This window comes from Alosa sapidissima, chromosome 3 (genome assembly GCF_018492685.1).
Source record: "Alosa sapidissima isolate fAloSap1 chromosome 3, fAloSap1.pri, whole genome shotgun sequence".
Lineage (NCBI taxonomy): Eukaryota > Metazoa > Chordata > Actinopteri > Clupeiformes > Clupeidae > Alosa > Alosa sapidissima.
Window position 1 is genome coordinate 13,306,933 of NC_055959.1, and position 20,723 is coordinate 13,327,655.

General features: G+C 39.5%; 1 protein-coding gene across 10 annotated transcripts in view; it reads left to right on the forward strand.

The window, feature by feature from the left end:
• Window positions 1–5,572: 5,572 nt before the first annotated feature.
• Window positions 5,573–20,723, forward strand: part of LOC121705032 (meprin A subunit beta-like) — a 32,203-nt gene continuing 17,052 nt past the window's right edge. Inside the window, exons 1-11 of one of the 10 annotated variants that reach the window (XM_042085733.1) lie at window positions 6,575–6,771; window positions 11,584–11,663; window positions 11,764–11,779; window positions 13,723–13,773; window positions 13,852–13,889; window positions 13,994–14,120; window positions 14,881–14,998; window positions 15,089–15,267; window positions 16,163–16,387; window positions 18,801–18,950; window positions 19,072–19,287. In XM_042085733.1, coding sequence (XP_041941667.1) covers window positions 11,589–11,663; window positions 11,764–11,779; window positions 13,723–13,773; window positions 13,852–13,889; window positions 13,994–14,120; window positions 14,881–14,998; window positions 15,089–15,267; window positions 16,163–16,387; window positions 18,801–18,950; window positions 19,072–19,287 — 1,195 coding nt within the window. In that variant the 5' untranslated portion in view covers window positions 6,575–6,771; window positions 11,584–11,588. Of the gene's footprint in view, window positions 5,798–6,574; window positions 6,772–11,583; window positions 11,664–11,763; window positions 11,780–13,722; window positions 13,774–13,851; window positions 13,890–13,993; window positions 14,121–14,880; window positions 14,999–15,088; window positions 15,268–16,162; window positions 16,388–18,800; window positions 18,951–19,071; window positions 19,288–20,723 lie in introns of those variants that run through there. The other 9 variants (XM_042085735.1, XM_042085726.1, XM_042085727.1 and 6 more) reach the window with 9 other exon arrangements.

Genomic DNA, 20,723 nt, shown 5'->3' on the forward strand with positions numbered 1-20,723 from the left:
CGTATGCTTAGAATTTCAATCACAATGGTCTTCAAAAGTCTTACATTTAACTTCTTCAAACCTAAATTTATAAACTCTTTCTTTAAATGTAAACACTTTTCATAATAGTTGAAAGCATAAAGGACATAGGGTGGGGGAAAAAAACTCATCTCACACAAGCTGGCATTTGTGATAAATCCAATACTTTATTGAAAGAAAGGGAGCAAACTACAATTTTTTTTTTTTACTAAAAAACTTTTCAATAGCTTGGAACTTGTGTACAACAAAGGTGAATAAAAGGCATTAAAATGAATGCGGGGGAGCTTATGCTTGGTGAAACTGTGTGATTGTGTTATAATCTAGCTATAAAAATCCTATTTGCAACAGCACCTTTTCAGGTGATGTTCAGTAAAACACACGGGATTCACCTTCCTGCGCTGACACAAGTTTGTTTGTTTTGGATGATGTCAGAGCCACGTGTAGCGCTCCCTGCGGGATTCCTCATACTTCCTGGTCCAGCAAACCTGGGGGAAGGCATAAGATAATCATATGCTAATCAGGATTTTGACACAAGCATCGATTTCACATCTGTAGACTCTCTGCCAATTACCTGTCTAATCAATTGCACTTCAGTCCTGCGCACCCCCATTCGCGGAGGTCTGCACTCTCGGAGTGCTTTTCTAGTTTTGCATGGCACACTTAATTTCTTAATCTGTCTGTCCATAGGTCAACACTGCCTCCTTACCAAGTTTCTTAAAGGTTTTCACCAACTCACCCAACCAAGTACACGTGTTTACCTTGGAAAAACAATTTTGAGCCTGGCTTTATCACACTATCTGCTTTTGTGTGTATGCAAATTAGAGCATTTTTAATGAGATAGGGCCTCATTTGCATATGTAAACATTAAATTATAAAAAACATGCAATACATTTTTTTCTCATCTTAACATAAGTAATCAACTCAGAAAGTTTCATGGTGATATCTATTATTTAAATGTTTTACCCTATTCACCTGTACTGCCTCGCCTTAATTGCCTATTTATGCTAATTATGCAAATTGCCCAAAGTGCAACTTTAGGCAACCAAGTTGAATTCCACCCACTAGGCCTATCGATGACATTTCTGCAATAAAACTTTAGGGTACTCAACATTTCTGGGTTTACTATTGGGCCTATGGGGATCACGACTATTAGGCTGTGTCATCTTTGGCCAGGTGCGAGGGCTATCAGACGCAAGGCTCTGGGCAACGGCCCAAATTTTGCTGTTTTCATGAATACAAAAGTTGGGTGACCCTCCCTCCTAGACTAAACAAAGTTGGGTGACCCTCCCCTCAACAAAGAATAAAAAGACATGACCCTCCCCTATTTTCCTCCGGTGGTCCATTCCATAAATACCGAACGGTCCCTAATCCATCTTGCGAGTATTGACCCCTTCACGTTTCACGTCACAGAAGAATTTACGGTTCGCACTGCGCATGTTGGGGTCAGAAAAGTCATTCCATCGAGTTGAATTGCGTATTGTCTAGGGATGGGCAAAGCGAGGCTTTATGAAACACTGAAACGTTCGAAGCAATTGTGCCGAATTGTTCCGAAGCTTTGAAACAATTCCGACACCTCAGAGCTGTTTAGGGTGAAACAAATCTGTCAAATGCTTCGTATTGGAGATGTAGTTTTTAAAGTTTGTGGCTCGCTGTGTTACCTGTGTTCAGTCTTTGTCAAAAGCTAAGCAGCATGCCCTTGGTCAATAACTGGATGGGAGACCACATGAAGTCACAATAAAGACAATCTTATTGCTGCCACTATGTGCTCTTTGTTTTATACACAAATGAATGCCGTTCACAATATGATGGAAGACAGGTTTTTAAGTTTGCAGATGACTCCGTCATTGTGTCTCTTCTCAATAACACCGAGACGGACCATGGACCCATAGTGAATGATTTTAATGATTGGTGTAAGCGCTCCTTTTTAAACATAAATGTAGCAAAGACCAAGGAACTAATTATTGACTTCAGGAAGCAATGCCCCCCTCTTCCCCCCACTATCATTGATGGTCAACCAGTTGAGGTAGTACAAGAGTATAAGTACCTTGGCATAATTATTGACAGTAAGCTATGTTTTAATTCATACACTGATGCTGTTTGTGCCAAAGCCCATCAGCGCATGTACTTTTACCGCAAACTGAGGAATTTTAACATTGACCCTACTTTTATGAAAATGTAACGTTAACGACGTAGCCAGCCATTAGTAGTTGTACATTGTATCAACAATGGTACTGTAGGTTAAACCATGGTAAGTAAACAAATGTTTTCTGTAAACTGATTTAATAGTTTGAAATTTGATATCTGGCAAATTGTGACTTGTGGCATGCTACAGAGACGTAGTCACGTAGGCTACCAGGTAGCAGACTTAGCAGACTAGGTGCTTTAACTATGACAACAGTAGATCGCCTTGTACTGTAATCAATGCTGCATTTTTTTTTGTAGAAGAGGAGTCACTTGACTCCAGTAGTCCTAACTTTGTGCCCTCCTTGTTTGTGTACAAAACACAATCTCAGACACCTGAGACAAAAATGGAAAGGTATGAATAAAAAAGAATCTATCTATAGAAAAATTATTATTAACTAATAATTAAATTGTTTCTCAAGGCATTAATTCCTTTTGTTTCCCTTTAGGTATCACAGGAAAAGGAAGAGAGATGAACACCCTGAAATGCAACCTGCTTCTTCCACGGCTCACGTGATCCGTTGCCGAAATGAATTGTGGGTCCGTCGCATCGCGTTTCATGGTTTCACCCGCTGCTCGCGTTGAGGAGTTCAGCTGTTGCTGCACCGACAGACGGCATCGGCCAATCAAGCCAATCTACGGACGGCACCAACCAATCACATTACGGTTTTACTTCAAGTCATTTGCATAGCTATCGTCGGGAACACCCACTGGAATGCGTTGACGGAACGCAGCTGTGTGTGGGAGCCGTGAGTCTCCAGCAACGCGATGCACGCAGCTGTGTGTGGGAGCTGTTATGTCTGTGGTCCTCAAGCCATTAATTAAATGCCCAAATAAGGGAGCTATACTTAAAAATATGCCCAAAACGTTCAAACGACACTTCAAAAAATCCCGCTGCATAATAGACTGCACAGAAATCTTTATAGCCAGACCTAGGGCCTGTACTACGAACGGAGCTTAACCTACCCAGATGTAACCCAGTGTTACTTTGTTAAACCAGGGTTGACAAAACCTGGTTATCTTAAGTGGTGTTAATTGGTACTACGACGCTGATTATGAAGTTGATTTGTTAAGCCAGGGTTAACCTAATTGGAGTTTGTGCGCGTTCACATAAAAGGGGCGGGTTGCAGCGCAAGTCACCACTTTCAATGATGACGCGATCACCTTATTTTACGGATGAGGAATGCACAATTATTATGACAAGTTATGAGGAATTAAAACCCACTCTACGACAAAAATCAAATACGTCGGCAGTGAACAAAGCAAGGCTGTTGGCAACGTATTGCAGATTGGGTAGCCTAAATGCCTAAAAGTAAAGTTTTATTTCCACATGTTCTTCAAATATGTGTTACGGAGGATTAGTAGCTTGCGGAATGTCTGAAATGAGTTGAAATAATTAAATAGCCTATTTTGAGTTCATAGAAAGGCCTACAGATGCAACCCAATTCAGAAGTGGGCATATAGATTACAGTAATAAGGATAATTGAATGTTTAAGTAGCCCCCATTGACTGATTTAGTGTATGCCTAATCCTGTGAACATTTCAGATGCAACACCATTGCCAAACGCACATGGCAGCAGGTGAAAATGAAACACAAAAACATTATTCAGAATAGTAGGTTTATATAGTTATAGCTTGCATTCATATTTCTTAATTATGAAAACATGTAGGCCTAGCTTATAGCCTTCACTTGGCCTCTGTTTTACAGCTAACATAGAAAAAGGTGTCTTTGAACACTACTGTAGGAGGAAAGGCACCAGAGTGTTTTACAGTAGCAGAAGAGTTGGCCATCGCAAATAATAGTGGAAGGCCGATTATGGAGGGGGTTAAGGGAGGCATTCGGTCGGATTCTGGTGCTGTGGAAATGTGTAGCCTTTATGTGCAGGGTACAGTAATATGACATTCAATTCAACAAGTTTGTTAAAATTATGATTTTAACTGTAGGCTATGTCCGATTTATTTTAGGCTATTCTTGCTCAGATGTTCAGCATACTGTAGGTCTATGTCCGATTTATTACAGTATTCTTGCATCACCGATGGAATACATGAATGTCCACGTACGGGCATTGCTATGAGACGTCTTCCTAGATCATCTGACAAAGATAACGAATTCCCTCGGCTGACAATATATATCTTCATAGAGAATGTCGTCCGGGTAGGCTATATATATTTTCTGGCGGTCTCTAAAACCCCTCGCCCTGCGAAGAGAGTCCCTCACGATTTGCGCTCCACTGTCGTATGGATCATCCAGGTACGCCGACATGTCTCGGGAGAAATTGTTAGTGGGGGGGTGGTACTTAATAATAAAGGGTGTGGTTAACGGAAACCTCGGGTTAACCAAGAACATAACCTGGTCGGAGCAGGTTTGAGATGCAGCGTAAATTGCCATGGCAGCATACCTCGGTTAAAACCTATCCACCTTTCGTAGTACGGGTTAATCGGGAAGTTACGCCACACGTGATCAAGTTACTCTTGAAGTTACCCAGATAGGCTAAGCCAGTAACCCCGCTTCATAGTACAGGCCCCTGGTCTAATTATAAGCACAACAATACCGTGAAATATTTAATTGCCATCACACCTGCTGGGGCAATTTCATTTTTGTCTCCAGGGTGGGGTGGACGGGTTTCAGATAAACAGATTACCAAAGAGTCAGGTTTCCTGGAACTGTTGGAGCCTATGGATGAGGTTTTAGCAGATAGGGGATTTTTAATACGGAATGAGCTTGCAGCAATTGGTGCCACTCTTCGTATCCCTCATTTTACCAAAGGGAAAAGGCAACTGTCTGCACAAGAAGTAGACACATCCAGGCAACTATCTCGGGTTAGGATTCATGTTGAACGTGTCATTGGTCTATGGAAATTTTTTTAAATTTTGCAAACAGTTATTCCTGTATCTCAGATTGATATGCTAGATGATGTAGTGATTGTGTGCGCTGCATTAACAAACCTCTGTAAAAGTGTGGTTCCCAAAGGCAAAGTTTCCAAATAAGTGTTTTGAAATGTTTAATAATTAATGCTATATTACTTTTGTATATTGTCAAAATATGTAATATTGTTTCTGGATATGTTCCATTAAAGAAAATCATATAATGGAAGAGTAACAATTACCGTTTTATTTAAGCTACTAAAGGTAATGAAATGGAATTGTAAAGAATGTTATTAGTGGGTCTTGAAATTAACACTTGCTCTCAGCAAATTTGGTCAGACTAAATACTACTACTAACATGCCTACTATGAAATAAAAATAAAAGTGCTATGTACGTGTTATGTATGCCTGTTCTAACAGTGTTGTGTGTCTTAATGACACGTATTTATTTTCTTTGACCTCATCACGCACTGACGCGATTTCCACGCATCTCCGCGATAACTGATCAAATAACAGACACAAGTTTAGTTTAGCAGTAGCTACCTTAGAGGTAAGGTGACAGAGGCAGCGTAATTATTAAATTAGTAGTCGTGACAGCGGAAGGACACCTTTCTCACAGAAAAAAGAATAATGGATTAACGACGATAACTAACGAATGATGGATTAACTGGCTCTGTCTGAAATAAAATGCAGACTGTGTAGAGGCTACACTTGTTATTGACGCAGAGAAGAGGTAAGCTAGCAGCGACTGGACTAGATGCTATGTTGAACTGAGAGCAAGTGCAATTAAGTTTAATAGTAGGAGTATGTGGATTGTAATAGTGCAACAGGGTTTTGTAGAGCAATAAACCCATCAAATAAAGGAAATCGGTCTACAGTGCACCCGTCTCCAATGATAAATACAAAATAATACCCTGCCATGCAGGTGCAATTTGCAGTGTGGATGTAGCCTTACGCTTGTTGATCACAACCCAGGCTTGGTACATAGTGGTGTTTTTCCCTTGGCGCTGGCTCGGTAAAACCTCCCATTTTAACGCACAAAAGTCATCATCACCTATATCGCTGTACAACACAGTCTGGACATGCCCACAGACTACATAATTATACCCCTCTAGCGATTTGTAGGCTCAGTTTTTTGCGAGTGTAAACACTCGGCTTGTCCACCAGGTAGCTGTATATAGCAGGCCAGTGAATATCTGGCCACTTGCTAACGTTGTCTACCCATTCTGTTAGGAGCTCAGGGTCAGGCAGACAATCACCATTAGCTAAAACAATTTTGTTATGGTACTGTTCCCGGTCCTGTGGTGACAAAGACAGTGCATAGCTTGACACAATTTGCCGGTCTATTAGCCGCGCCATTTTTCTGACCCCATGCTGCGTGAGCACCCAACCCCAACGTTCGATGTTTACAAACAATGAAGGGGTCTGCGCTCTAGAATGTTTGAGTGAGACGTTAGGCTAGAGGTACCCAGAGCCATAGAGATCTCTCTATGGCTCTGGAGGTACCTATAGAGGCTCTAGGCTAGGCTACTTGAAAACCAAAGATTCTAGCTCTGTTCTAGAATCTTTGTTGAAAACTGTAGCACTATGATAACGTTAGATAATAAGCGTTTTATGTAAGTTCTAACAGTAGCTCTAGCTGAAGTTATTTGTTTAACGTTTGCCTACCCTGTCTACATTCCATCTGATTTCTGGTTCAATTAATAGGTAAGAGGAAATAGGGAAATTAATGAGACTTAGACAGCTAACGTTATTAGTGAAATAGTCAACACGAAGTTTTAAGGCTAAAGTTAGCATCTAAATGTGCATTCATTTATATGGCTAAATAGGTGCTACCCAATAACGTTATTGTTATCAAAGTTGAAAAGAGGGAAGCTATAGGGTTGCCACATGTAGATGCTAGGCTAACATTAGGCTAGCCATGCAAGGGTAATGATGTCATTAAAAAAAATGACAAGGTATAGTGCTGAAGAGATATCAACCTGAATTAGCATGCTAAATTACTAGCCACAGCCCGACAAGTGTCATAATACCAGTTTCGGCCATGGGAGGCAGTATGCGGGTAACATAACCGCCAGCCAAACTGCAATACACATGTCTCGGTTGTTACTCTAGGGTAGACAAACTCACTTTCTGCAGTTATACTGCCCCATCTTTTATGGAATGTGGAGTATGAATTGATTTTTTGGCAGACATTACACATGGCACCTTTAATGTTGCTGACATGTAAACATGGGTTTGATATTTTATTTCCCAATTCACACGTTCATGCTTCTCCTGTGGCGCAACAGGTTAATGCTTATATAGCCTATTGCTTTTTCACGCAGTCGACATGGGTTCAATCCTCCCCATTACACGTTTTTTTTTTTAATTATTATTTATTTATTTTTAGACCAGCAACGCTTCCTCAATTTAGGCTACAGATACTAGGTGGCCACAGAGAGCCTGACCAGCAGTCAGTGAAATGTTTGAAAACTTAACCATGATACTTTGAAGACCTATTGGCTTGGGCAACTGCTGTAGCAAGACAACACCATCAGCCATGCATGTTAACTTGCTACAATCATCAGCTGACTTCTTCAAATTGTATAGACTAAGTCAAATAAATTTCACTATGACTTCAGCTGGTTCGTGGCGCAAGTACGTATGAATGGTTATCATGTAGCTTAAGTGGTTTCATTTAGGAAGCAGGTTCGATACCCACGAGTTATTATTAGGCTATTTGTATTTATGTTTTTGGTGGCATATTCATGGTCCAGTGCATGTAGCGTACTACAGACAATTTTGACATTTAAGCGGCCGTGCAAGCGGCCACATCTGTCAAAGAAACGTCATCACTCGTGAAACGTCACCAACGCAGCCAGTTAACATGGGTGCCAGTTGCCATGTAACACCGGTTCGCTACAGCTATATTTTGCATATTGCAGCCAATACGTCAACTGGGCTTAAAGGCATGTTAGGTTACCTTTCCTTCTCTCACTGCATTCTCAGAATCTCATCCTGTTCCTCCTATATCCAATGAATTCGGTGGATAGAAGAACTAATTTCTTCAATCTTTGCATCTTGGCTGGCTAGTCTAACTTTCCGCTTTTTCTGCGCACTCTTGGATTTGATAGAAGCGTCTACCAGCGAGTCACAACGCGAAACTGCTAAGAGGTGTAGTTTTTATGCTGCATTCGCGACGTGATTCTATGGTCTGCACCAGTAATGTTTCTCGATGTTGTGGTGTATTTTGTAGACAAAAATTGACATGGTTAGAAGTCATTCGCACCAGTGCGCCTAAATATTTTTCGGCATCATTTTTACTCGCATGTGCGAGTGAAATGGGCGCACTGTAGAGCCCTGGTTAGGAGTGACACGCCCATTATTTTTAGGAGTTGCTCCTAAATTCGCCACTTAGGAGCTACTTTTAGCCTTACAATTCTTTGTGAATACGGCCCCAGATGTCTACTGAATTTGCTTTCTTACAGAACTTGATGCCAATCATATTATCCTAAAACATATCTATTTATCAGTAGCAACAGCTAGAGGCCTCAGTTAATGATAATTGATGGTGATATATACTGAAGAATAAAAGAGTCAGCCCTTCAGATGATCAGTTTTAGACAGAACTTAAGTTAGAATCTTAATTTTCACACAGCACAGCTCAGGTCTAAAAACAGAGGTCTAACATAGCTGAGTTTCACAGATGTTACAGCACAGGTATGATTCAAATGTATGAATGTTTGACAAATATGATTCACAAGTATAGTTAGTATAGTCCTCTCACAACAATATAGTTCTCAGAATGTCTCAGTGTAGATCTCGGATAAGTCTCAGTATGGTTAAATGGTATGTGCACAGATATGTTGAGATATGGTCACATGATTGTAAAAATGTATGTTAGGAACTGGATTGTAAAAATGTATGTTCGTTATTTATAAACGGGGCCACCGGAGGAAAATAGAGGAGGGTCATGTCTTTTTATTCTTTGTTGAGAGGAGGGTCACCTAACTTTTTTTTGTCTAGGAGGAGGGGTCACCCATCTTTTGTATTAATGAAAACAGCAAAAAATCAAAGTGGCTTGTTTGATTGTTGATTTCTGTCGTCATATAACGTTCTCTTTTGTTCCATAGCTCTGGCAACATTGAACAATGAAAATAAGGGAGATTTCCCGGGTTTCTCACGCAAAATACGGAAAATGTCAACATTCGTCCCCATTAACATTGGAAGGGTTGGAGCAACAAAGTAGCCTACTTTATTCACGCCTATAACAGCCTATATCCATTTGGTCAACTTTATCCAGCCCTAAAAAAGCTAAATTTAACTTTGGTTTAGGCCTACTTGTAGTTTACCGTGTAGCCTAACTTTAAACAGTGTGCAAGCTTAACAAAGCATACTTGTGCTTCATTCATCCACACATCCAGCTCCTAACGTTTTGACAAGCATTTCTACCAATTGACCTTGTTCCTGCCCATCTCTAGCTTTGCTGTCTCCATCCTTTCTGTTTTTGTTGTTTGCAAAAAAAATATATAGTAGGCCCTATTTATTGGTAACCAGCAACAAGTGCAATTTGTTAATCGCCGTCATTCTCTCTCCTGCCAACAAAAATGTGTTACGTTCCAAGTAGCAGTGCGTAATTCTGCTTCATAAAGTTGAACAAATACATTGGTCATATAAATAGCCAGTTTATGGTCTACAGTGTAGAGTTGGTAAGTTATGGTAGGCCAACTTGGAGTGAATATACAGGGGTAATTCTTTGTCTACTCGTAGCTGAGTAGCCTGGCAGGTGCGCACTAAGCATGCTAAATTCGACATCCAAACAGTATTCTATTGTTACCTTTGAGATACTGCTTGATTGCATAACTTAACTTAGTTTAGTCTCCTCAATGTAGCCTACTATGTTGTGATAAGACCTTAGCAGAGTTAACTTCAATGCAGCAGTTTTGAATAAATTTGCGCAGCATGGTCACAATGCTAAGCGGATTTAATAGCAATTTAGCCAGACATCTTCTATGCAATGCTTCTATGTGGCAACAACAATCCTTCAACAATCGTGAATATTTTGTTAAATGCACATACAGAGGAGGGGCAGCGGGCTACGAGAGAGAACGGGGCGGGGAAAGGAAAGGCTGCGTGCGTAAAAAGCACAGCTCAATGCAAGGATTTGATCTTATATTTAATTTAAATTAAATTAAACATAGAATATTAATGTGAGGCGGCCGGTTTTGATTTTGTGGCGCCCCGCCACAGATTAGTCAATGTATGGGAAACACTCACTGCCTAGTCAAAAACAACATGTCGGATATCTGTAAATCCTATCCATAATTGTCATTTCAGATATCCATAAAGACATTCTTCCTAGGACAATTGACGTCACTTTTGTGGGGTTCATTTGTATGGGGTCTATCATTACAGATACCTACAGTTCAGTTTGCAGATATCCACTATGTGAATTACGGATCTGTTATTATCTGTAATTCCAGTTTGAGATATAATTTGATTCTGACTATAGTCATAACTCCAGGATATCTTTAATCGCCTCAATTCAAGATATCTACATGTTGTAGCTGACGTTGTAGCTGTAACTGGAATTATGACTAGTCAAAATGGCATTGTAGATCTCAAACTGGAGTTAGGGATAGTCATAATTTAATTGGTGATATCTATTATCAAGTTATAGATATCTTGAAAATCAATTTTGATTTGAAATTGGAGATATCTGTAACTTTCCTTCTACCTAGTCAAAATGTAATTACAGATAGGGTTGCCAACTTCCTCAACCCCAAATGATGGACACTCAGTGCCGCTGCTATGGATATCTAAAATAGAGTAACGTCATGCACAATAATTTGCACTAGTCATAATGACATTTAAGATATCTTTAACTTTCATTCTGCCTAGTTAAAACAATTGCAATTGTCATTTAAGATGTGTGACGAGTTGAATGTCGTTTTCAATGATGTCATTGCAGATATCTGTAAAATAGTTTTGCTGTAGTCAATATCTATCTGTCGTTTCGACTAGTCAAAATTATGTTAGATATCTTGAATGACAATTACACTTATTCAAAATGTAATTACGACTAGTCAGAAAGACGTTGCTGATATCTACAATGTTAATTTCGGATAGTCAAATTTAGCTTTTAAATGTTAAAAGGGCTTGCCATAGGAGTAGCTTTACTGCAAACTGTTTCACTTTTCTTCAAGAACGTTTATGACGCCAAAATGCACCAACACTGTTACATGCATGGATGATACTTTTTGGGTCCAATGTCCCGGATTTTCACAAATCAAAATGTGGCAACCCTAGATGAAGTAGATAGTAGTAGGCCTTGATGTTGTAGCTTGCCAGGCTTTTCTGCATTGGCAGCAGCAGGGAAGATTGGAATCTCATTAGTAGGCCATAGTCATTATTAATTGTTGAAGAGAGTGTAGGCTTACGGCTGTTATCATCACACAAGATTACTCTTTCACTCTTATCACTCTTTAATGATTAATTGAATAAAGTGTATGAACAAAACCATCTGAATGTTTCTAGGGAAAATGCGTGCCATAGGCTTATATTTCATGGCAGTTGTGTTCAGCTTGATGGCAAGTATAGAGCGGACTTTGACACTGGTAAGACACTGTAACAGTTAACAGCTAGCCTAGTCGATCCTTGAAATACAAACGTTACTGTAACATTCTGATGTGTAATGTTATCTTATTTTTTTCACAGCCAGTGCTTGTAGGAGGTGAGTTTCACAAGACCTATAATGTTAAATCGCTAGGCTTCCCATTGAACAAAATAGCCTAATCTACACTTACCTTTCTACAATTGCTCACGACATAGGTTTAGAAGGGGACACTGGTAACTAGTCACCATCAATATTTTGAGATTACAAATGGTCCCCTACCAATATTTTAGCGATCATGTCGTCCTTTTGGCCAGGACGACAGTAAAAGAAACACTGTCATTTGATTGGCTAAAATCGAAGGGGGGGGTTATATGTCAAATAACTAAGTCAAATGAACACATGACACCAAGGTCATTAATTTGACTTAATGGTTCAGTACCTTAGTGCTTCACAGTGATCTTACATGATACTGTTGGATAAATTCATTGGCAAAATATGTCAGTTAAACATAATAACACTGTCTTTAAAAGAAAAACAAGGTTTTAAATGTAGACCGGCAGAGCAAATCACAAATTTGCTAAAGGTTCTTCTGGGTATTCCCAGGCTATATGTGATAAACCCTCTTTTCCTTTTTTCACAGTATAGTCAAGTCAAGTCACTTTTATTTACCGGTACATAGTGCATTCGCCCCAAATGCTCACCTTACGTGATTCAATTATAAAAATGGATTGCTCGATTAGAATGACTTATCACAATAAGGTTGTGTTTCCATCAAAACTAGACTGTATTGTAATTGTAATGTAATATAGTTTGATAAATGGGATAGCCCTGACTTTTAGTTTTTTACAGTGGAAGTAAAATAATACATGATAACCTTTCCAAAATGCCGTTTCATTCTCTCAAAACCTGATACAGTACATAGCCAGTGAATAGGGCAACATGTATAACTATTAGATTTCACCATGAAACTTACCTGCTTGTTTACAGACATTAGGAGAAATATTTTTGTATTACAGCTTTGTATTGTTTTGAAAATGCAAATGAGACATTAGCCTATCTATATGCATTCATTTGAATATATCCGAATGCAATTTGCAGTTCCTGCAAAGGTTTTTACAGAAGTAACATTGGAGATCTCTTTTTATCACTACTTAGGCTACATCAGAAAGTATACAGAAAAATGCCTTTGTCCTTAGTCTTTAAGGGATAGAATGTTAAATCCTAAAAATATAAATTAGGCTATGAAACAAATGAAACAAACTAACTTTTGGAAAGGTAATGTGAAGCCAAAAGAGAAAGTGAGAAGGTGAGTTAAGAAGCTGCCCTACATGCCACATTTAGGTTTAAGGCTATCAAATGTCATTTAAAAAAAAGCAAGGAAGGAAGGAAAAACAGTTCATCATGAAGAGAGTTTGGAGAGGTGAGGCAGAGGTGAGGCAGAGGTGAGGCAGAGGGGCCCTTAAAAAAAGGCAGTGGAAAAGGAGAGAGTGTAGAGTGAGCCAAGTCCTGATTAAAGCTCTACAAATATATTATTAGAAGTTAAATGATAGCAGAGCCAGAGGGAGATCTGCTCCTGGGACACTCAGAGTTTGACTGTTGAGCACCAGCCACCTCTAGTTATGAAAAGCACTGTTTGTTTTTTCTGACGGTAAATAATATGCCTGGCCACTTGGCCAGCCATTAAGCCTAAAAGTTTGGGTTACACTTTACTTGACAGTGTCGACATAAGAGTGACATCACTCTTCATGAACGTGTCATACACAAGTCATAAACGTTTATGAGATAACGCTTCTGTTATTAAGTGACATTCGTTTTTTGTCATAACAAGTTAGGGTTAGGTGTAGAGTTATGGTTAGGGTTGGGGTTAGGATTAGGGTTACATTTCATGTGCCATGACATTGTCATGTGTTCATAACAGTGTCATGTCACTCTTATGTCGATACTGTCAAGTAAAGTGTTACCAAAGTTTGTTCCGAACCCTGGGCCTAGCCAATCTCTGGTCTGTCTTCTACACCATGGTCTTGCATATTCTGAAACTGTAAATTTGTTTTTGCTCTCAGGCATTTATAGCGTTATGAAGAACAATACGGGTTTGATTGACATTAACAAGGGTAAGAGTACAATTACAACACCATACATTAATGTTCTCATTGGAATATCCTTGAGCTAACCATATGTTCCTCTAACAGGTTTGGATCTCTTTGAAGGTGATATAAAGTTGCCACCTGTAAGTTTGAGAATGGATTGTAGTGCAAGTAATCTCTTTATATACATACACAGCTCTTCAATAGTCTGAAAATTAACATTTGCATTTTCATATTTTGCCTGTAGAAATATGATAAGAGCGGCGTTATTGATCCGGGTTACCGATGGACTATTCCAGTACCCCTTGAGTTTGATTCCTCCCTTGGTACGCATCATCAGAACATGTCTGTCAACTGGATGTGCTATGCCAGGGGTGGGTAAACTACGGCCCGTGGGCCGGATCCGGTCCGCCAAGCACTTGAATCCGGCCCAACTAGCATTAATTAGGTTATTAGACTGCTCGCTATTTTTTTTCTGCGATAGAGATGACATTGGTTAACTTTACGGCAAACTGCTTTTCACTCTTCTTAGAGAATGTTTACAATGTCAATGTCAAAACATCATGTTACATAGAGATGATACTCTTTGTCTCCTTTGCAGCAGATCTAGCTTGAACATTATGCTATTCCATTTAATTGGGATTTAATTGGCGCGCGCAAGAGGGAGAGTAAGCGGCAGGTTCCAGCTGGCTTGTCATTGTTGATAATTGATATCTCCTCCCCGTAAGAAACCTTTAAAAGGAAATCATGAAGGCAACAGTAGTTCCCACTACTGACCATTTATAAACTGTGAGGGGGCACAGCCATAGGCACAGCAGGCTATATTTGAGTGGAGCTGACAAAAGATAATTGAGAACTAAATGTGAATTGTTCTTAAAGTGACAGTGCACCATTTATACATTTCTTAAACAGCATCAAATTAGCAGTATTTTTAAAGCAATTAATATTTTAAAACAAAAATATTTTGTCATTGTAATCATTTAAATGATATATAAATGCTATAAAACCAGCACCGGCCAATATTCAAAAACCAATGTGGCCCTTGAGCCAAAAAGTTTGCCCACCCCTTTGCTATACTGTATGTGTTTGTGGATTATAATATCCCCACCACAAGTTTCTACCTCACGTTTACAGATTTAAATGCCAGAGGGGTGATAACAAAGGCTCTGGAGCAGTTCCGTCTGAAGACTTGTATCGACTTCAAAATCAGAGATACAGAAATGCATTATGTAAAAATTGTAAAAGACAATGGGTAATGATGTCCTTCTGAATATATAAAAAGATATCAGCATATTTACATAAAGATGATATACTGATCTCATTGGTCTATTTCCATATTTAGATGTTATGGCTATGTTGGAAATTATTACATGGCAGGACAACCTTTATCGATTGGCGATGGCTGTGATAGTATTGCTATCGTAGAACATGAAATGCTTCACACTCTGGGCTTCTGGCATGAGCAATCCAGACCTGACAGGGACGACCATATTAGTATTTTATGGAATAACATTGAAGAAGGTACATAATAAATTGATGTGATTTCAGTAGTAATATTAATGGATGATATATTGACCCTCTGAGGTTTTACTCAGTCTGCACAGCATGGCTAAATTATTCATTTGATTGTGATTTCATCGGTTAAAAATATATTTTATTAGTTTCTTCACTCTTCATCACTAATTTCTTTGTCAATTGAAGAAAAGTGGGTGCGCTCAACTCCAAAACCATTAATATATAGATTTTTGGGAATTAAAATATCTCCACATCACATACCCTTCACCATACCTAGAGATATCATGGTTTATTTCAGTTAGTCTAATAGCTGGTTTGATTTTCATTGACTGCCTACATGGCATGGGATTGTCTCATGAATTAAAAGGGCTCTTATTTGTATTTGTTACATAAGCTTCTGTTCTTGTAAAATAAGGAACCATCATCATGGCTATTCCATGATATGAACGCAATCTAACACAATTTAATTTATCTTTAAAATGAGGGATTTGTGTGTGGGGTTGGGTTCGGATTAACACATATTTAGCGGGTTGGAATGGATCTCCATTGAGTCAGGTGGGTACGGGTCATAAAAAACCCTGCATCACTACTACTTCCTGTTGGAAATAGTTGGCACACTGGTTATAGCCAGCGCCAGGTGAACAACGCTGAACACATTGTTTCATCATTGAGGGTTATCCATCCCACCACTTTAACTTTGGCGCCTATATTTCAGCCAATTAAAATGTTAGTGAGGTGTATCATTTGAGATTAAATTTGCCTGCTGAGCTCAAATATTATCAACCCCAAATTGTGGACATTTATTCAGGTATTACCTATGAGCTTTCATTTTAAGAGTGTCTATGTTTTACTGAGCTGGAATAACATTAATTTCCTCATCTTTATTTTCATGATACTGCAGGGAAAGAAAATAATTTCGAAATAAAGGAGTATGCAGAGGCAACAACACAGGGCACTGCCTATGATTACAAATCATTAATGCATTATGACAAAGATTCCTTCAGCAATGGATGGGGGGATACCATATACACAAAGAAACAAGAATTTCAAAACATTATTGGTCAGCGCCAAGATTTCAGCCCAACTGATGTGTTGGAGTTGAACTTACTCTACGGTTGCAGTACATGTAAGTATGGTCTTTTATTGTAACCCAACAAATAAAAGGTTTGTGTCCCAAGGTGGGTGTGTCCTTTTGTCCCATAGGAGATGCATGTCCCTAGTTTCTTACAACTTACTTCTGGTTTAATGCCATGTATTGAATAACGTGAGTGGTATAGGTATAATTCTGTAGCCTGTATAGGCTATTAATAATTAAAACCGCTTCATGTGTTGACAACTGTTCATGAATGTCAAATCAACTGTGTACTACAAAGATTAAAGGATAATTCCGGTGTGGTTTTGACCTAAAGTATGTTGAAACATAATACCATTTAAGAGGCTCAAAGTAGCTCCATACTTCATTGGTAGACTTCCGAAGGCCTTGACATTTAAAACGAGACATAGAGAACTTTGAAAAAGCACTGGTAGTTTATTTACAAGACGATTTTTACAAGACGAGGAATTTTACCGTTCGACGCCATCTTGAATTTAGTCACGATAAATCGAGCGACGGGTACGAACAAACAGGTATGATAAGGGATCAGATTCCAAAAATAATTCCGTAAAAATGCATGGATTCCAGTTGCTGCTACTGGAAGCAACTGAATCCATGCATTTCCACTGAATTATTTTTGAAATTTGATCCCTTATCATACCTGTTCGTTCGTACTCGTCGCTCGACTTATCGTGACTAAATTCAAGATTCAAGACTTTGAGCCAAAGATTGTTAAGGAGGAGCCTTAACAATCTTTGTTTGAGCCTTGTAAATGATGTAAAACAGTGATTTATTTGCATGGCTAGGCCGATCCCCGAGGCACCACAACGAAACACTGTGTTGGTAGCATTGGCTAACTAGCGCCAGATTTCTGAGTGCGGGGGACAAGCCGAGGTGAGCTATGAGACATACGTTCACACTCGGTATCATGTTTCAACACACTTTAGGTCAATATCACACCGGAATTCTCCTTTAAATATTAAATGACAAATTGAAAGCCATTTCATTTCAGATAATTATATTTCACTAATTATATTATAGAATATAATTTTATTTACACTTTGGCAGAACTGTGAGGCTTAGGCTATATTACGTTGATACCAATTTCTTTTATGACCGCCTACACCTAGACAAAAACTTGGAGTTAATCATTTTAATCTAAGAATGTAGGCTATGCCTATAATTTTGAATAGCCTATGCCAAAGTTGTTTTTTGAGTTTATACTATTTATTCATTCACTCGTTTTGTTCAAGAGTGAAGACAATCGAACTTGCAATTGATTTCAAACCATTTTTGTCGATGTTCAATTTGATGACTTTCGATGAAAATCCTGTAGATGGCACCAAATCGAACAGAAATCCTCTAGTATTCGCCTTATTCACTCGGCGGCCATTACGAGGTTGAGGGGTACACTTGCCATTGCACCTCAGTCCAGCAGGTGGTGGTGGTAATGCACTCCGTTTGCAAACTGCTAAAAAAAAAACAACACCTCACTGAAGAAGAACAGGCCAGTGAACCCTTCTGCTTTTTTTGGCAGTTTGCAAACACTTGTACTGTGTGTTTGTGCATGCTTTACCATCTGGCCATGTCATTTTAAAGTAAGTATAAATCAGAAGTTAACATTTGTAGTTTCTCAGTTGTTGCAAAAATCTGACAGTAATCATATACATTCAAACACAGCGGTCATGTATTTTAATTAAAGGTGTCTCTTTTTGATGTGTCATTACTTTGGATGAAAGCAAAAAATACGTTTTTTGAACTTTACTGTGCATTGCTATTCTATAGAGCAGTGGTTCTCAACCTTTTTTCAGAGATGTACCCCCTGTGAAATATTTTTTTTCAGCCAAGTACCCCCTAACCAGTGCACAAGAATTACCACTACGCTCCAACCACGACTCCATTGTTTCAGATTGACAGGTGGCATGTGACAGGTTGGGTCGAACCATCCTGGGATGGGGGGGGTACTCTGTTTTTTTTTGTTTGTTTTTTTTAAGTATATTTTTTGGGCTTTTTTTATGCCTTTATTTAGATAGGATAGTGGAGATTGACAGGAAGTGAGTGGGATAGAGAGCCGGGGTGGGATCCGGAAAGGACCACTGGACGGGAATCGAACCTGGGTCGCCGGCGTACGGTGCGGGTGCCCCAGCCAGTCGCGCCACTGCTGGGGCCCTCTGGGTTTTTAGGATAATGAAATTGAATAGCCTACTGAAATATAAAATTAATTTTATGAACTTATATTTTCCTGAAATATTTATTAAATAATTGTTTTTAAAGTATTTTTGCATGGATTCTACTTTTTAAAATATATGTACATTTTAAAATCTCACGTACCCCCATTTGAGAACCACTGCTATAGAGTGTATGGAAGTCTGAGGTATACGTGAATAACAGTATGTGGTCATTTAAAAAAAAAAAAAAAGGTGAATTTACATATTGCTTTGTACAGCCTCCACTGTAACATTCTTGGATGGGTGCAACTTTGAGGAAGACATGTGTGACATGAGGGCTTGCTCCACTGCAGAGAGCAGGTGGAAAGCAGTATCTAGCATTGTGGGAGGTCCAACTGAAGACCACAGCATCCCTCAAGACCAAGGAGGTAAAAAAAAAAGCTTGACAAAATAGATGGCTAAATTATTGATTGCACTGATTGAATGATAATTGAAATGATAATTGAAAAATTCATATTACTGTATGTTAGAGGGCATTTTCATCTGCAGGTAAAGGACATTTTATGCATTTTAGCACAGTCAGTGGAATGACTGGAGACAGAGGATTATTAAAAACCAAAATAATGACTCCCCAAAGAGATTTCCAGTGCCTAGAGTTCTTCTACTATAGTAAGGGCAATGACAAAGATCAACTCAACATCTGGATCAGAGAGTTTCAGAGTGTGGATGACGTTGGAGCTACTAGACTTATTGGACAGATCACAGGTAGATGAACTGGTAGTAAAAGTTTCTTTGACATAATGCACACCACTTTTAATGACGCCCCTGGTAAAGTTGAATAAAAAGGGGTGTAAAGAAATAATTTGGTGGTAATCTTAGGGTCCTATCTTGCACCCTGGCGCATGGTGCAAAACTTGTTTTCCACCCGGCGCAAAGTTTATTTTCTTATTTTGCATGTTTATTTTTTAAACAATGCGCCCAGGGTTGTAGCAATTAACAACCTAGACCTGGCGCATTGTCTAAAAATCGCTATTGTACACCACCTAAAAATGCATTACGCCACTGACCAAGAGAAACCTGGTCAGAAGTCTATGGCGAGTTGTTTATTCACCTTATTCCGCGCGCGCAAACATGAGGAGTGCTAGCTTTGCCCATATTGTCTCCGAACTTCCGATTGAGCAGTACATCCATTGCGATACATTGAGATATCAGAGCTCTATCGAGATGACTGGCATCATATGTTATGGGCCATCCTAAAGTTAGGAACGTTTATTTAGAATTTTGGTGACTTAAAGGAGAATTCCGGTGTGATATTGACCTAAAGTGTGTTGAAACATGATACAGAGTGTGAACGTATGTCTCATAGCTCACCTCGGCTTGTCCCCTGCACTCAGAAATCTGGCGCTAGTTAGCCAATGCTACCAACAGTGTTTCGTTGCGGTGCCTCGGAACTTTGAAAAAGCACTGGTAGTTAATCTCGAAATTGACCAGTGCATGAAAAAACAATGTTTTCACCTGTTGTTACAACCGAGGGTTCACCCTGCGACCCACAAACGCGAATTCCGCGAATGCCAAAGTCAAACGCGAAAACCAAAAGCCAGCCTACCTAATTTACCAAGATAGCTCGTTAGTCTAGGGGGGTTTAACAATAGCTGGCTGGTTGGGAGTCTATATCAGTGGTGTGGGTGAAGATGTTGATATGTAAAGACTAAAGACTGCAAGAGGAACCAGCTTACCGACTTCCCAGGCGAGCGTGCGTACCGGGCCAGCACAGGTCTTGCTCTTTCCCGAGAACGGCCAGCTCTCTTGCGGTTGTTCGGTTTTTGGGAGTTCAAGTTTTGATTGGTAAAGTCCGGGTGCCAGACGAAAACGTTGTATAAGAATAAATAAAAACCACAATAGTCTGAAGGGACGTCGGAGGAACAGGTAATCCTAGTCAGCGTTGGCGAGTAGCGTGCACACTTTCAAACTCCTGCGCGAGACTGGCGTTTTCGCGCTCCCCCAGGTATCCACCTGTAATCAATTTTTAAAACATCGCGCCTGCCACGCCCAGCAGTCAGCTGGTCCTCAGGCAGCCATTAATCAGTGTGTTATCCCTCAACCTGACCGTAACACCTGCTGTGTCTCGCCTTAAGACATTTCTGTTATACACCTTTCCTATCTGAAGTTAGGAAAACACTGACTTTGGAGCAAAGATTCTA